The 15901-nt window shown below is 39.8% G+C and overlaps 1 protein-coding gene and 1 pseudogene across 3 annotated transcripts; one reads left to right on the forward strand and one right to left on the reverse strand.

The window, feature by feature from the left end:
* Nucleotides 1-4210: 4210 nt before the first annotated feature.
* On the reverse strand, nucleotides 4211-8822 carry LOC109052806 (annotated as a pseudogene).
* A 119-nt stretch (nucleotides 8823-8941) lies between these two features.
* Nucleotides 8942-15200, forward strand: LOC109052805 (T-box transcription factor TBX6-like). 3 transcript variants are annotated; one of them, XM_042734753.1, is made up of 6 exons: nucleotides 8942-8988; nucleotides 13549-13692; nucleotides 13829-13899; nucleotides 14017-14078; nucleotides 14230-14491; nucleotides 14572-15200. In XM_042734753.1, exons 1-6 carry the CDS (start codon nucleotides 8983-8985, stop codon nucleotides 14975-14977), a joined length of 951 nt encoding a protein of 316 aa, XP_042590687.1. In that variant the 5' UTR covers nucleotides 8942-8982; the 3' UTR covers nucleotides 14978-15200. The 3 variants fall into 3 exon arrangements, with proteins under 3 accessions (XP_042590687.1, XP_042590685.1, XP_042590686.1); XM_042734751.1 differs by lacking the exon at nucleotides 8942-8988 and adding an exon at nucleotides 11040-11539; XM_042734752.1 differs by lacking the exon at nucleotides 8942-8988 and adding an exon at nucleotides 13096-13141.
* The last annotated feature ends 701 nt before the right edge of the window (nucleotides 15201-15901 follow it).

The raw sequence follows: 15901 nt of genomic DNA on the forward strand, positions 1-15901 counted from the left end.
AGAGGTTTGTAGAATTTGAGCTTGCCTCTCCCGTGCGGTTCAGCGCCTCTGCGATGCTTAGGAACCTTTAAGTACACACGCTAAGCTCTGTGTACTTTCTGAAAACCACATGGTGGTCAGTGTGCACGTGAACACTTTGCGCACCTTCTAAAAATCCACGTATTGGTTAGTGTGCACGCAAGACTCTGCGCACTTTCTGAAATCCTGTATGGTAAGGGTTACGCGCTCTGCCTCGTTCCCTTTCTTGAGATGATTAGACCTTGGTTCCTTGGGCTCTATTCAGCCAGTGTGTATTCGTTTATACACTTCAAGCATCGCTTCCCTCAACATGAGGGGCTATTCGGGTGATTCTCGTGGTAGTTTAGCAGCGCTCCCCTTTTTTCCAAGAAGGGTCGCCTATGAGCGTGCTACTCTGGATTCAGGAGTTCTCCGCGCATAGGAGACTGAGTTCACTGTTTTTTTCCCAGAGCGCTCCAGCATTATTTCCACAGATCGAGTTGATGACTCTCAAACATACTTTTTTGAGATGCACCATTCCATCTATGAGCTGCTCTATCAGAGTGCCACGAGAGCCCTTCCTCTGAACAGTATTTGAAAATCCATGCTATGGTAAGTGTGCATGTGAAGTCTTTGCACACTTTCTGAAATCCACACTGTGGTAAGTTCACACGCTAGTACTCTGCGTTCTTTCTTAAATCCTATATGATGTGGGCTTCGCGCGGTTGCTTCGTGCCCTTTCTTGAGTTGGTAAAAGCCCCGTTCATCTTGGGTGCCACTCCACCCATGTATCCTCGGATACCTATCTAAACAGGGTGTTGCTACTGGAGATCTGTTGAGACAGCTCCTTCAGCAAGCTTTTGCGGAAGCAAGCTGTAGCCCCTGTGTGACAGGCAAGACTTAGTATAAAATGCTAGGTTCCTAGCCGTATCCCTTTAAAGAAATCTTTCCTGATTCCAAGCCTTTAGCTCTACCACCGGGCCGATGCCCTAACAATTAAGTTCGGTATGTAGCTTAGGCCTTTGGCCGTAAGGGGTATTGTCACAGACAGCCGTCTAAACGTCCCGGGGGGCAACTCCCATTGAAATGGTAGAGTTGGTACTTAGTGTTCGCCATGATCCTGGCCTGCACTCCCCTCAGCATGGCGGCGTGGGTATACTGTTCCCCATAGCGACCCCTAGAGGACGCAGTTCGAAGTTCCCTTGAAAGGGAACGTCTCAGGTTACGAATGTAACCATGGTTCCCTGAGTAGGGAACGAGACACTGCGTCCTCTAGCTCCCTGCCATGTTTCGGACTCAAGCTTCAGACGAAGAAGTGAATGACGTGTTATCCCGATGCCTGTTTTATAGTCGCACCGGTAGTGACGTCAGAGGCTGTCGCCGGCCAACTCGTTGGTGTTTTTTTCATTGTATGCTTCAGACACGGGTCACGACGAGGTGGTGCCCCCATAGCGACCCCTAGAGGACGCAGTGTCTCGTTCCCTACTCAGGGAACCATGGTTACATTCGTAACCTGAGACGTTTCTCGTTATGTATGAGAATTTTCCCCCTGTATTCTATATTAACTCATAATCAGTTATTAACTCAGTTATTATGACACTAAGTCGTTATTATGAGAAAGTTTCTCATTATTTCAAGAAAGTTTCTTGTTATTACGAGGTTAAGTAATTTATGATAAAGTTTCTTATTATTTTGAGAAAGTTTTTCCCCTTGAATATTATAATATATTAACTCATAATTATGAGAAAGTTTCTCATTGTTATGAAACTAAGTCGCTATTATGACAAAGTTTCTCAATATAATGAGAAAGTAAGTCATAATTATGAGAAAATTTCTCATTGTTATGACTTACAGAATTATGTTTTTCTCAAAGTGGCTGGAACGGGCTTCCATATAACAGAGTGGACAGACACAACTCTCACATGCACATGATTAACAGATAAACCCTGCACATTTATTTAAGTGTTGCTTTTAATTTTGTGGATATTTCTGCCAACAGTTTGCTTTGCACATTCAAATTATCAACATTATACCTTAGTGAAAGAGGGTAAAGAGGGTAAAATTTATTATTCAACTGAGCTGTGCATGTAGACCTATGTATTAAACACTGTATCTTACCCCATCCATGCATTAAATGCACATCCTACCCACCTTGATCTCCAGTGTAACCACATGTCTCTGCAATGAGTGAAATGATCCCCTTATGAAATTAACTTCTCAGGAACTCACACAAAACAGATGCCATGAAATAAAACCATAAAACTTATCTGGAGAAGAAATCTCCAAATGGAGCAAACATCAGGGGAAGGCATGGCCTAGTAGTTAGAGAGTTTAACTCCTAATCCTAAGGTTGTGGGTTCGAGTCTTGGGCCGGCAATACCACGACTGAGGTGTCCTTGAGCAAGGCACCATACCCCCAACTGCTACCCGGCACCGCAGCATAAATGATGCCCACTGCTCCGGGTGTGTGTTCATGGTGTGTGTGTGTTCACTGCTGTATGTGTGCACTTTGGATGGGTTAAATGCAGAGCACCAATTCTGAGTATGGGTCACCATACTTGGCCACACGTCACATCACCTCTCTCCTCGCTCATTTATGAAAGTACAGTAATTATATATAATTGAAAGTATAGTGAGTCCGGAATAATTAAATATTTAAATTAATATACAATCAATATTTGTGATCATTCAAAATAGGAATATTTCTAATTAAAAACTGATCACTTGAGCTAGACGGAGCTAGACTAAAATTTAAACTAAATCCTGATCAATTCAGAAGCGCAGGTAAAAGACCAAAAGACTGTTTTTGGGCCGCGTGGATTCTTACATCTCTTTTCAGAGCAACACATTTTCCTGCATATCTGCATCCGTTTACTCTGCTGTTTCTTGTGGTTAGGATGTGGGTGGCTACTGGAAATTAAACACTATGTTGCTCTCATTTAGTAAGAACTGTGCTAAAGTTAATGATAAGTCTTACCAATTCATTAAATTTGCAAGTTATAGAAAGAGACACATCTTTTACAGACTCTGTCTATGGTCATTGGTCCAATCCGAGAACATTCATGCATGCAACAACTACTCACAAAATATGCACAAGCTATTATCTTCAGCAAAGTGGTAACCAAAAAAATGTCACTGACGTTTAACTGACGTTTCTGTATTTCAGAGAACTGATACTGTACAAATGTGGCTGGAGTTTAATTGAATTTTTTTTATTTATGAAATGTTGTAATGTGTATGGTTTGATGTTTAGTGTTATTGAGGACCGCACAACTTCTTGGGCTCTCTAAAAATTCACATACAAATAAATAACACCAATCGGAAGGTGGGAGGGTGAACCAACTCCAGGTTAAGGCTATTTCGACTTAGTATGTCATTACTTTGACATTTAATCTCATGATTATGATTGTCATAATTTCAACTAGGAAAATCCTAATTTTATATTTTTGTCTCCTGATTATGACTTTTTTAATGAGATAATTTTGCTTTTTTTATGTGGCAGAAATAGGCTTCTATATAATTGTCATTACTCAGCTGCGGTTTAAGTTTAAATTATGTTTTATTAATAAAGTTCGGGAAGAGCATGTTCAGCAAAATTCAGAATCATTTAAGAATCATGATGCATTAGAGAAGATGAGATGTTAACATTAGGTTGATAATTATATTATACCTATTACATTTATTGTCCTTAGAGAACTCTTTATCATCATTTTTAGTTCTATAATAAAATCTATAATCAGTATTCAAAGACATAATGTTTGATTAGTTGCGATCTTTTGTAAATTGTGTGTCCATCATCTAGGTGTTTTGCAGGTGTCAATTCAGGAAACTATTTAACATTACTGTATGTGCTATATCTAAATTTTTATTTATGTATTATATATTTAAATTTTACCCAATCAATCCAATTTAACTAATTAAAGGGGTTCTTAATCCTGAATGTCTCTCACGTTTAACACCTGATTCAAATCACCAGCTCATTAGAAGAGAGCTACATGTATGAACTGTGTTCCGATTGAAATGGTCCCTACACAGTGTTCACTGTTTTTGAAAACCTGAAGTACACCTATAGTAGACATCCGTCAGGAGTGACATATCCGTGTGGATGCAGGAATAACCCATTTATAGTTAACATGCACACACTTGTTTTAAACACTGCCATACAGTATTTCATGGTGGTTTTCCTTCACATGACCTGGATTTTCAAATGTAATAAAATTTAGTCATTTAAATTTATTCAGGGCAAATAAAAGATAGTAAAATGTCAATCTCATTTTTGATGATGACAGGGCCTGGATGGATGTCTTCATTGTTGTAGTGACAGGCTGTCATTTGCCACACATCCAGAATATAAACACCAACATCCTGAAAAGCCCACCGCAGAATTCTGTCCAACTGTAGAGAATACCAGTCACTGCCGAAAATATCCTATTAGAAAGACAGAGAAACCCAACATCAACCCTAAACTTGCCATCACAGCGTGGCCTCCTTGTATGTGAACACTGGATACTGTATAAGCTTACCTTACTGCCAGTGTTGACAGTCTTGATTATAACCGTAGTTTCAGGTGCCCGCTGTAGCAGCGCTAGAACAGCTTTGCGGATCCTCAGCACTCTCTGGGTGAAGAAATCCAGAGGGTACGTTGTGAAATGGGGCCCCAGATTGAATATAATGACCGTGTGGGGGCCTCCAGCCAGGTCATCGATCTCATTACTGATGTAGTGCAGATTGGCAAATGCTGTTTTTCGAGTGCGCAGAGGAACGCCGTGAGCCCTCCAGTGTAAGTCAATGTTGTTCTCCACATCCACTGCTAGGAGTGGCCCTGTCTGATACTGGACATGCAGGTTCATCTGTTTCAGCACTGAAAAACAGTGAGGGACACCAATAAATGACCCACCAATTACTGCATACATAACATGCAGGGCTGCCAACTTTTGAGTTAAACTCAAGTGTGAGAGTGAGCGTGAGAGTTAACCCCCCCCCCCCACACACACACACACACAGACATGCTTAGTAGTTGTTGTCAGAGTTTTTGGTACTGTTTTTATTATAAATTTATGTAAATGCTGCAAAACAAATACCTTTTCACCACAACAAGAATAGCAATGCATGGTGAGAGAATTACAAGATTTACAAGTCATTACTTTTACAAATAATTGCAAAATTAAATCTATCAGTATGCATTTACATTGCTTACTGCTGTCTATTTATCAGATTATATTTATAATCACTAAAAGCTGTTACTTCATTGCAATCTCACAAAGTTCTGTTATAATCAATCAAGCTTGCACAATGAATATCATATTTCTGTTGTCTCTACACTTTGATATAGATTGTTCTTTGAATATGGTTTTTATGTTGTCTATACAATTTGTTATTTATGTTTTGTGTGCATTTTGTTTTCTTGGATAATTTGTCTTATATGTTTGCCCAATAAGCATCTCTATCTCACCTGGTACTTCATTCACAAGGAACTCAAACCACTGTCTCAAAGTCGAGTCTCCCATCATGTAGATGTGTTTGTCTTTCAGGCACTCTGTTGTCTTTTGGGTTGTAAAATGGCGGGTGCTACAGACAAAAGATGTCCACACATCATTCAGGTAAAAGCCGGCTGGCACTGGAGTGTGTAAACCAGGATGACATTTCTCGGTTACATCTGAAAAATCAGCAAAGTGAGACTGTAAGGTCTGTAAAAAGATATGGGTTTTGACTATGCAATTAGCTTCTCTTTTTTGTGCAACACATTTCCCAGCATCTCTGTGCTGTACTGTTCCTCTGGGTTAAACTCTTGACCAACATACCAATATTTTCATTTCCATGGGAGCTAAAAATTTTGATGATGCTCTTATCGCCGTTGATATCTTTGTTAGTTTGCATCCTGCCAAAGAGAACATGTTTGTCTGTCATGCTGCCTTCCAGCAATGCATTAAATAAATCAAGTATAAATTCAACCGAGAATTCATTAATCTCACAGAAGCATCTTGTCATTGTAGGTCAAACGGTTTCTATAACCGCCCATAGAGTGGTGCACAAGGGCACTGCATGGCAGTGATTTGGGTCTCTGGCAGCGCCATGTTTCTCTGGTACGGGGATCGTTGTATTCACAGCAACAGTCTCCAGTTCTCATACTCTCTAGTCCATTCATGTCCCACTTCACATTACACTTCACCGTTTCAATCAGTTTGGTCTTATCAGGTCCTGGTCCCTCATAATATCCATTAAAGTACACTCTGTCAGAGTCAGTTTCTCTGTGACGCTTCAGGACCTCCACAGCTTCACTGGAGTGAATTAGACGCACAGCCACCTGAGCCTCACCTTCCCACGGCAGGAGGAACCGCACAGAGTAGGAGCCATTGAGCAGGTCCACTACCTCCCCAAACACACTGGCCTGTGACAGAGGAACATTCTCAGTACAGCTCTTAAATACAACAGCTGAGCAGTTCTAGTAAAATAATAATGTGTACAACCACTGACCTTAGTTTTAGACCAGAACAGCTTGGCTTGAAAAAAGTCACCTCCATAACTCTTGAATTTATTGTCAGAGTCCTTCGCGTGCACCATAACAAAAAGCTCCTCACCAATTTGGTAGCTCTCTTTCAGGTTCTCTATGATGAATGTGGTGTGATCTGGACTAGTACTCATGGACACACTCGTGATTGATCTGTCAGGTTCTGCCCAGTAGACAGCCTGCTGTAACCTGGAGTAGGCATCTAAACTGATTCCTAATTCAGAGTAAAAAGAGCTTATTTGTGTCTGAGAACTGATTCCTGCAGGAGAGCTGGAGTTTGAAGAGTGATGGCGTTCTACTGAGTGCAGAGACAAAAAGCTCGGTGGGGGGCGTTTCTCTCTTTCATTTCCCATATAAGACAATAAAATCTACGAATACACAGTAGATGGTTATTATCATGCTTGTTTGGGGATTACTGAACTAACACTGTTATCTAATCATTTAAAGACCTGCGTGAATTTTTTAGTAAAAAAATGATTTAAATGTTAGAAAAGCCATGCAAGCCACCTCTATGTGGGTGGGCCTGACCATTGCAGTCATGAGTTTCATTTCATTATCATCAGCAGATGATAAAAGTTGCACAATGATATTTGTTTGACCAAATGATTAACTGGCTCCTTTCATACATACTTCTAGAGAACTGAAACAGTAACACTAGCAAACTGTAAAAAATCTCAGACAAACAAACATGTGTGGCCTGTGTGTTTCCAGGAAAATGCCTCAGATGGTCACACAGCTACAGTAGCAGCAGGCTATAAATATATCTTTTCTTGAACTCACCGGAAAACACAAGACCACCAGGAGCACACAGCCCAGTAAAAAGTTTCCATAAACATGACCTTTCCTTGTGAACTGTAAAAGCAATATTACAGAATCAAGGGTTTAGAAAAAAAAACATAAACTAAGTGAACTAAACTAGGAAAGAGTGTACAATCAGGCACATGCAAACATAAAACATCAAAGGGGGCTTGAGCACCCGTGCAGTCATTTATTCTATACTTGAAATTAGTAACATAGAAAACATGCACATTGTGGCTTAGTTTCCTTTGTTCTTGTGATGAAATGAGTGAATGCTAAAGAAGACCACGGGTCTCTTTGTGAACTGATTATTTTGTAGACATTTGTGGAAAAATTAAACAATTCGGTGAGTGTGAGGGAATTAAAATAAACTGGTAAGTCAGAGTTTTGTTAATATATTGATTTAATAACATTTACTCAAAACACACTTCATAACTCGTTTTGTTTAGAATAAATAAATATGAGAACAAATGTATGTAATTGATTGCTTAATTAAAATGTTTGTTGGTAAATAAATAATTGCTTTAAGTCATTAAAAAAAATAAAATCAACCGAGATGGACACAATGCTCCCCTCCCTCACAGAACAAGAGACAAATAGATGCTTTACGTTTCTTCAATTAATAGTTTCTGAACATTGACTCTCAGTCTTTAATCACCTTTTTCTCATGGTTTCTTATTAAAATTCATTTGACTTTTATGTTTGTTTTTTATTTTTATTGTTGTAGATAATTTGTTAGTTCTAATAATAATAGTGCATATTGTAATGCAGTGTTACAACGTTCCCTATTTGCGCAACTGGAATTGAAACTGATAGTTCTGCTAGTTAGCGGATCTAAACTGCTAAATAACAGACTGGAGATTAAAGTAATAGCAGATTTGTCTTATTTTAAATAAACACTAAAAACTGAGATGGAAATTTACTTTAACTACATATGTACACAGTTGACACAGTTTTGTCTCTAAATAGTGTTGGAATGGCAACTAGTAAATACCATAAATTTAGTTATGCTGCATGTGTGGAAATGTTTGAGCCATGTGTGTTTCATCTAACGCTGCATTGGTTTTTTCACACCCCAGACAACATCCTGCACCTGCTTAAACCAACTGCAATTCAAAAGTAAATACACTGTATATATAGCCTATTTGTGTATGTTTATATATATATACACACACACACACACACAACAAGTTAATTAAACAAGTTAATGAAATGTTTAGGAACTTACAGTGTTGTTGCCGACTTTCAATATCCATTTGATTTTTTGAGGGCATGTTTTTGAAAGCATGCAATTAAGTCCAAGGCAGTTTTCACTTGGTGCCTAATGTTTCTTCAATTTGTGCGTTTCAGCCTGTCTGTGTACGTCTGGCTTTGTCCCTTCATTTTTTTTTTTTTTTTTTTTTTCTTTACTTGGCGGTCCCACCCAGTGGTGTTCACCCTGCGAGAAACCTCAACTATATAAAGTGGAAGTAAAAAAATCAAAAACTGACAGCCCTTTTTGGGTTGAATCACTGATGGCAGATGGAGTATTCTGGAGATGATTTTGTTGATTTTCTTTTATGTTGATGTTTTTATTTATTTTTCTGTATATTGGAACTTTTGTTTACTTGGGATTTTATTGGAAAGTATCTTAAATTGTGTTCCAAAGACGAATGTAGATTTTACGGGTTTGAAACGACATGGGGGTAAGTGATTAATGACAACATTTTCATTTTGGGGTGGAGTATCCCTTTAAGGTTAGGGGTATATAATTTTATCAGTTATTATTATTTTATTATTATTCAGCAATACATAGGCCTATTACTGTAATAGTTTTCATTAATAACCAGCTATATCGATGATAACTTTATCTAGTTCCCTTATGAATGTTGTTGGCACGACTTTATCAAAATTTAATTACAATATGACATCGCATAGATGCAGCATACTTGTTCTACAGATCTCTGCACTAGTGTTATATGCTACTGTTTTGATAGCGTTTATAACATTTCTGACAGATAATATCATGATGTGTTTTTGTTTTTGCCTTACTGTATGTGGTCTCCTGTCAGCAATAACACGTCTTTGTGCTCTTTTGATTACTATCAGTTTAAGTTCTGGCCGAGTTGCCAGAAATTGCTATGAAAACAAATAAAAATAAATAAATAAAAAGACCTTCACCTGTAGTCACTAATGGCTAATAAACTCTCTGTTTAGTCTGTTTTTAGGAAGGCTACAACTTTGGTGTTCAACATATTGTTTCAGAGATGCAAACAATTAAATACTGAAATGTAAACTTCATTTGGTTGGTTTTATGTTGTTAAAGTTAACTTTAAGTAAAGAAAATATGACTGTCTGTAAAAGGAAATTATTAAATTAGTTTTTAAATTATTATTATTTCACATGGGTTTGAATCAGAGTTGGTCAGATGGTCATTTTATACCCAGATGGTGCATCTTTCCCACTGACTCGATTCGGGTCAACTTACCCCTAACCAAACTGAGCCATGGGGACACTTTTTTATAAGAAGCCATATTTTTAGAACCCTGTTTTGTTGATATGTTCTTTTTATAATTTGATATGATAGTTTTTCTTTTATTAGGATAGGATAGTTATTTTAATTTAATTTCTTTGTAATTTTGAATTATTTTGAGTGATATTGTGGTATAGGAGTGGTTTATTTTAACTTATTCTTCATTTTAACTATTAGACATTTAATTTAATATTTTACAGCATAAATCTATATTATATACTAATAAACAACTAATTTAGAACATTTATACTATTTATTTATTTATTTATTTATTACTATTTATAAGCCTACTATTAATTTGGTTTTAATAAAATATGATGTGTTATAGTTTACTAGTATCAAGACAAGTGATTATAATGGGAAATATACTTAATTACAAGAATTAAAGTGTGACAAACTGCTAAATATTCTTTATGATGATTTATCTGCTGGCTTGCTGGAGCTTTGTATTCATGTTTGCAATGTTGAACTGCCTTTAACAGCTTCCCTTCGCTCTTTCTCTTTCTGTCTGCTTTTTTTTTTTTTGTTTTTTTGTCTACAAAGTGTGCCAACAACTTTTGTACAAGTTATTAGCACTTTTAGAAGGCCGAGCCATTACAGACAAAAACAAAAACAAACAAACTACCAACTAATTACTAAATTACACGGAATGAAAAGTTAAAGTATCCTCCAGCGTCTCCTTGTTCCTCTCCTGTGTATCGTGACAGAACAGCGGACCTACACAGAAAGTGAGCGGCGCCTACATTCCATCATCCCACGGAGCTCCCAGACACCACTGACCTCGACCGGAAGGAGACAGTCATCCGGTGTCTGGAGAGTTCACCACTGACCTCGACCGGAAGGAGACAGCCTTCACATTCTTTCTGATTTGAGTGATCCTTCTCTAGCAAGCTAGCTAAATGTGATCTTCTTGCTAAATATCCAGTTTGTAGGGCTCCAGCCATAGAGGCGGGTGCTGGGGCCACCTGGGTCCCCTGCTCCACTATGGTGACCCGAAGGAGTACCGCTCTGGAGGCCCACTGTCCTGAAGGACCCCCCCCCCCCCCGTTGGATGTTACTGTACATTAAAGCTGAACAGGGACGTGCACACACACATTTTCAGGGGCAGGGGCTCAAGTGGAAAAAAGGGCACTTCTCATATTTATTTAACTTTTTTCTAATCGAAACGTTAAATATATTAGGGGTGTGCAATATTGACAAAAAATATATCTCAATATTTTTTTCTGGGATTTTATCGATAACGGTAATACTGTAAATGTGAAATTAAAACTGTCAGTAGGTGGCAGCAGGTCACTGTTAATTGAACCGAATCATTTAAAGGGCGGATTCATTCAGGAACGAAACAGCGTCATGTTTCTCAGAGACGCAAATTGGAATTATATTTGTTGGCGAAATAGAGCAAAAACAGTCAATATTGTGTCTAAAACGTAAGTATCTTAATATTAAATTATTGTTTATTGAACTGCTGTATAAAATCAATATCACATTTGTAACCTTAGTCTTCATGTGATACTGATTAACTAGGGTGAATTGCCCTAAAGTGGGACACCTAAGGTCTAGTGTTTAGGTCTCCCCCATAAAAACACAAACGCCAGTGAAACTATGGGTCAGCGAAAGCTGTGGTATCTTGTCACTAAAATCACCTGACCTCTCAGATGTCCAGTCATATTTGGGGGCAGAGCAATCATCAGACAGGAAGCACATTGTGTGAAGACCACCCAAAGGTCAGTGACAGAGTTTGGACAAACTTGATATTAAGGAGTATAAACTAATTTTAAACAAGACAGTCTTGTTACTTGTTGGTCTAATGTGCTTATAAAATGTTTGTCCATCAAAATATAGTATAACTTTGTATGTATAAACTATATATTTTAGATTTTTATCAAATTTCCTAGTGTCCCACTTTAGGAAATGTGGTTTCGAAAAGTGGGACAATATGATTAGCCTAATGTGGGACAGTACTTCAGTCAGTCAAAAATATGTGTTAGGGAATGGTTTGTGGGACAAACATGGTTATTATATACAGTGGGTACGGAAAGTATTCAGACCCCCTTAAATTTTTCACTCTTTGTTATATTGCAGCCATTTGCTAATCATTTAAGTTCATTTTTTTTCCTCATTAATGTACCACACAGCACCCCATATTGACAGAAAAACACAGAATTGTTGACATTTTTGCAGATTTATTAAAAAAGAAAAACTGAAATATCACATGGTCCTATTCAGACCCTTTGCTGTGACACTCATATATTTAACTCAGGTGCTGTCCATTTCTTCTGATCATCCTTGAGATGGTTCTACACCTTCATTTGAGTCCAGCTGTGTTTGATTATACTGATTGGACTTGATTAGGAAAGCCACACACCTGTCTATATAAGACCTTACAGCTCACAGTGCATGTCAGAGCAAATGAGAATCATGAGGTCAAAGGAACTGCCTGAAGAGCTCAGAGACAGAATTGTGGCAAGGCACAGATCTGGACAAGGTTACAAAAAAAATTTCTGCTGCACTTAAGGTTCCTAAAAGCACAGTGGCCTCCATAATCCTTAAATGGAAGACGTTTGGGACGACCAGAACCCTTCCTAGAGCGGGCCGTCCGGCCAAACTGAGCTATCGGGTAGAAGAGCCTTGGTGAGAGAGGTAAAGAAGAACCCAAAGATCACTGTGGCTGAGCTCCAGAGATGCAGTTGGGAGATGGGAGAAAGTTTAAGAAACTCAACCATCACTGCAGCCCTCCTCCAGTCGGGGCTTTATGGCAGAGTGGCCGACGGAAGCCTCTCCTCAGTGCGAGACACATGAAAAACACCTGAAGGAATCCAAGATGGTGAGAAATAAGATTCTCTGGTCCAAGATAGAACTTTTTGGCCTTAATTCTAAGCGGTATGTGTGGAGAAAACCAGGCACTGCTCATCACCTGTCCAATACAGTCCCAACACTGAAGCATGGTGGTGGAGCATCATGCTGTGGGGGTGTTCTTCAGCTGCAGGGACAGGACGACTGGTTGCAATCGAGGGAAAGATGAATGCGGCCAAGTACAGGGATATCCTGGACGAAAACCTTCTCCAGAGTGCTCAGGACCTCAGACTGGGCCGAAGGTTCACCTTCCAACAAGACAATGACCCTAAGCACACAGCTAAAATAATTAAGGAGTGGCTTCACAACAACTCCGTGACTGTTCTTAAATGGCCCAGCCAGAGCCCTGATTTAAACCCAATTGAGCATCTCTGGAGAGACCTGAAAATGGCTGTCCACCAACGTTTACCATCCAACCTGACAGAACTGGAGAGGATCTGCAAGGAGGAATGGCAGAGGATCCCCAAATCCAGGTGTGAAAAACTTGTTGCATCTTTCCCAAAAAGACTCATGGCTGTATTAGATCAAAAGGGTGCTTCTACTAAATACTGAGCAAAGGGTCTGAATACTTAGGACCATGTGATTATTTCAGTTTTTCTTTTTTAAGGTAGGAAATTTACAAAATATCTTCATGGATCATTAATCTTTACTTAATATCCTAATGATTTTTGGCATAAAAGAAAAATGTATAATTTTGATGCATACAATGTATTGTTGTCTGTTGCTACAAATACTGTATACCTATGCTACTGCTTTTGTGCTCCAGACTCATATTTGAGTTGTTAAGCACTGTAAAATGTTTATGGCATGATGACTGTAATTGAGGTTTTGTAAAATGATTGCTCAGGAACTCTAAGCGTGATTTCTCTTTCTCCTGAAGATCATTCTCCACTCTCTGCATCGATATCAGCCGCGGGTTCATGTGATCGAGGCCCGAGACGTGCTGATGTGGGGCAGAGCCCAGCACTATTTCAGCTTCCCTGAAACACAGTTTATTACCGTCACTGCGTACCAGAACAGCAAGGTGACATTAATATATAAATATGTAGAAAAAAATATAGAGCTAAATATTTTTCTTCATTAGTACAAATAATAAAGTAATTGTTTTCCTGAAAAACCTTGCTTAGTGTTTTTTATTTATTATTATTGTTTTCTTCTAGATAACCGAACTGAAGATAAACTCAAATCCTTTTGCGAAAGGCTTTCGAGAGAATGGCATGAACTGCAAGAAGTAAGTTAAACACCAGTATTAATGAACCAATAGCAGACTAATAATATCTTATTTAAACACAAAAATGTTTTAGACATCTGGACTGAGGGCACAATATAATTTTTCTGTTTTCCTCAGACAAAGAAATGCCAGACTAAAGAGGAAAATTACATCCTGTGAAGAGGAATATTTGGATATTGGTGAGGATATTTACTACCTCAATGTTCAGAAAGATTTTTTTTATACTGATTCTATTCTCTTCGCAAAGCAATGCTTTAGTAAAAACGTGCATGGTTTTCCAAATATTGCTATTCTGCTTATAAAACACTGTTTTCTCTGTACCTCTCTCAGAGTCAAGTGATCCATGTGATTCCACGGAGCTCCTCCCACAGTCGGAGGAAATCCCAAGCTCCGCCCTCTCCATGATAAACACCACCCTCCCATTAACAGACTCGGGTTTCCACATAGAAGTACCATCTCTGTCAGATCAGACCGTCTCTGACCAACCCCTCGTGCTTGGACAGGCGGTCTTGAGCTCTGAGATTCCCTCCTCAGTGGAGAGTCAACAACAGACAGCCTCTGAAAACAATGTAAACAACACACTGATGGATGGGTAAGTGCTATAACCTCACAACTACACTAACAGCAGTTAATGGACGTGTTTATTAAAGATAGCCTTATGTTTTATTACAGGTCTGGACAAATGATGGGCCTCTCTGGATACTCCTCAGCTTTCCCCAGTCCTCAGCTCAGCTCCTCTTTGCCTCAGTTGTCTTCCATCTATTCCGTGGTTTCCTCCACACAGAGCTCTGAGCTGGAGCTCCCACTGTCCTCAACCATTCCCTCACCCACATACTCCTCTATGCCTCCATCGCACTATCCTGGTCTGAACACCTCCAGGACTATGCCCTCTTCTACAACCTCTTCTCCAGGCTCTTTATACCCTCCCATCTCTCCGCAACCTGCTCCCCTTCTCATCCTACCATCCTCTTCTTCCGGCAGACCAATCCCAGGACAACCTAAGCCCTCATATGCCCACAAATCCACCTTTCCAATCCATTCCCCCCTCTTCTTGTCAAGGTTCTGGGTTAACGATTGACCCTGGCTGAAATCAAGTGGATGATGGAGGATTTGGCTCATCCAATGCAATGACTCCTGCAGTCCAAAACCCAACCCAAACGGCCTTTCCCTTCCCGCCGGTGCAGTCCTCACATGATCCCGAGCCATCATCCCCTCCATGTAAGAGTCTATCCTTCCCCCCCAGTGCCGCAGTGCAGCCCAGTTCCCACTCCTTCAAACCCAAACCCGACGCTCTTATGCTCTTTTCCTTATGTTATGTTGAGCAGTAGCCTAGGCTTGGGTTGATCTGGACCTGCTCAAACTCCAGCGACTGGTTCTTTTCCAGTTTCCCAATCCTCATCCGTCCCAACAGTTCTAAACCCAATTTATACAACAGCTGGATTTTTTTTCCCTTCCCTTCCACCAATGTTAGCCATCAAGGCTCGGTGCAATCAGTTTCCAATGCACTACACACTACCACGTCATATGCTATCCCTTCATTCCCTGCACCCAAACACACTGCTCCTGCTGCTCTCCCAAACCCTGCTCACACTTCTTATCCACATCCGCTCCAGAGCCTGACTCTGCCCTCATCTAGCTCCATCCACAGTGTCCCTGCCATCCCAAACACAACCCAAATTCAGTCTGCCTTTCCCCAGTCATTCCCTAATCCCTCCTTCCCTCACATCCCAGCCCAAATGGCAAACCCCCCTCAAATTCTGTCCCAGTCCTTTCCCCCAATCCAAAGATCTCAGTTACTGTTTCAGATTAATCCAGCCTGGACCCATCCACAATGCCCTTCCTCTTCAAACGCTTACCCCGCCGTAGCTCCCTCTGAGATGGGCAGCTTCTCGCAGCTCAATTCTGCCACCTCCTGTCTGCCAGATGTGGTACTGCACCCTCCTCTGCTCTCTTCCCTTGACTCCTCGCTCTCCTCCTCTGCTCCCCCATCCCTTTATAACCA

The sequence above is a fragment of the Cyprinus carpio genome, chromosome B12, assembly GCF_018340385.1.
Source record: "Cyprinus carpio isolate SPL01 chromosome B12, ASM1834038v1, whole genome shotgun sequence".
Taxonomy (NCBI): domain Eukaryota; kingdom Metazoa; phylum Chordata; class Actinopteri; order Cypriniformes; family Cyprinidae; genus Cyprinus; species Cyprinus carpio.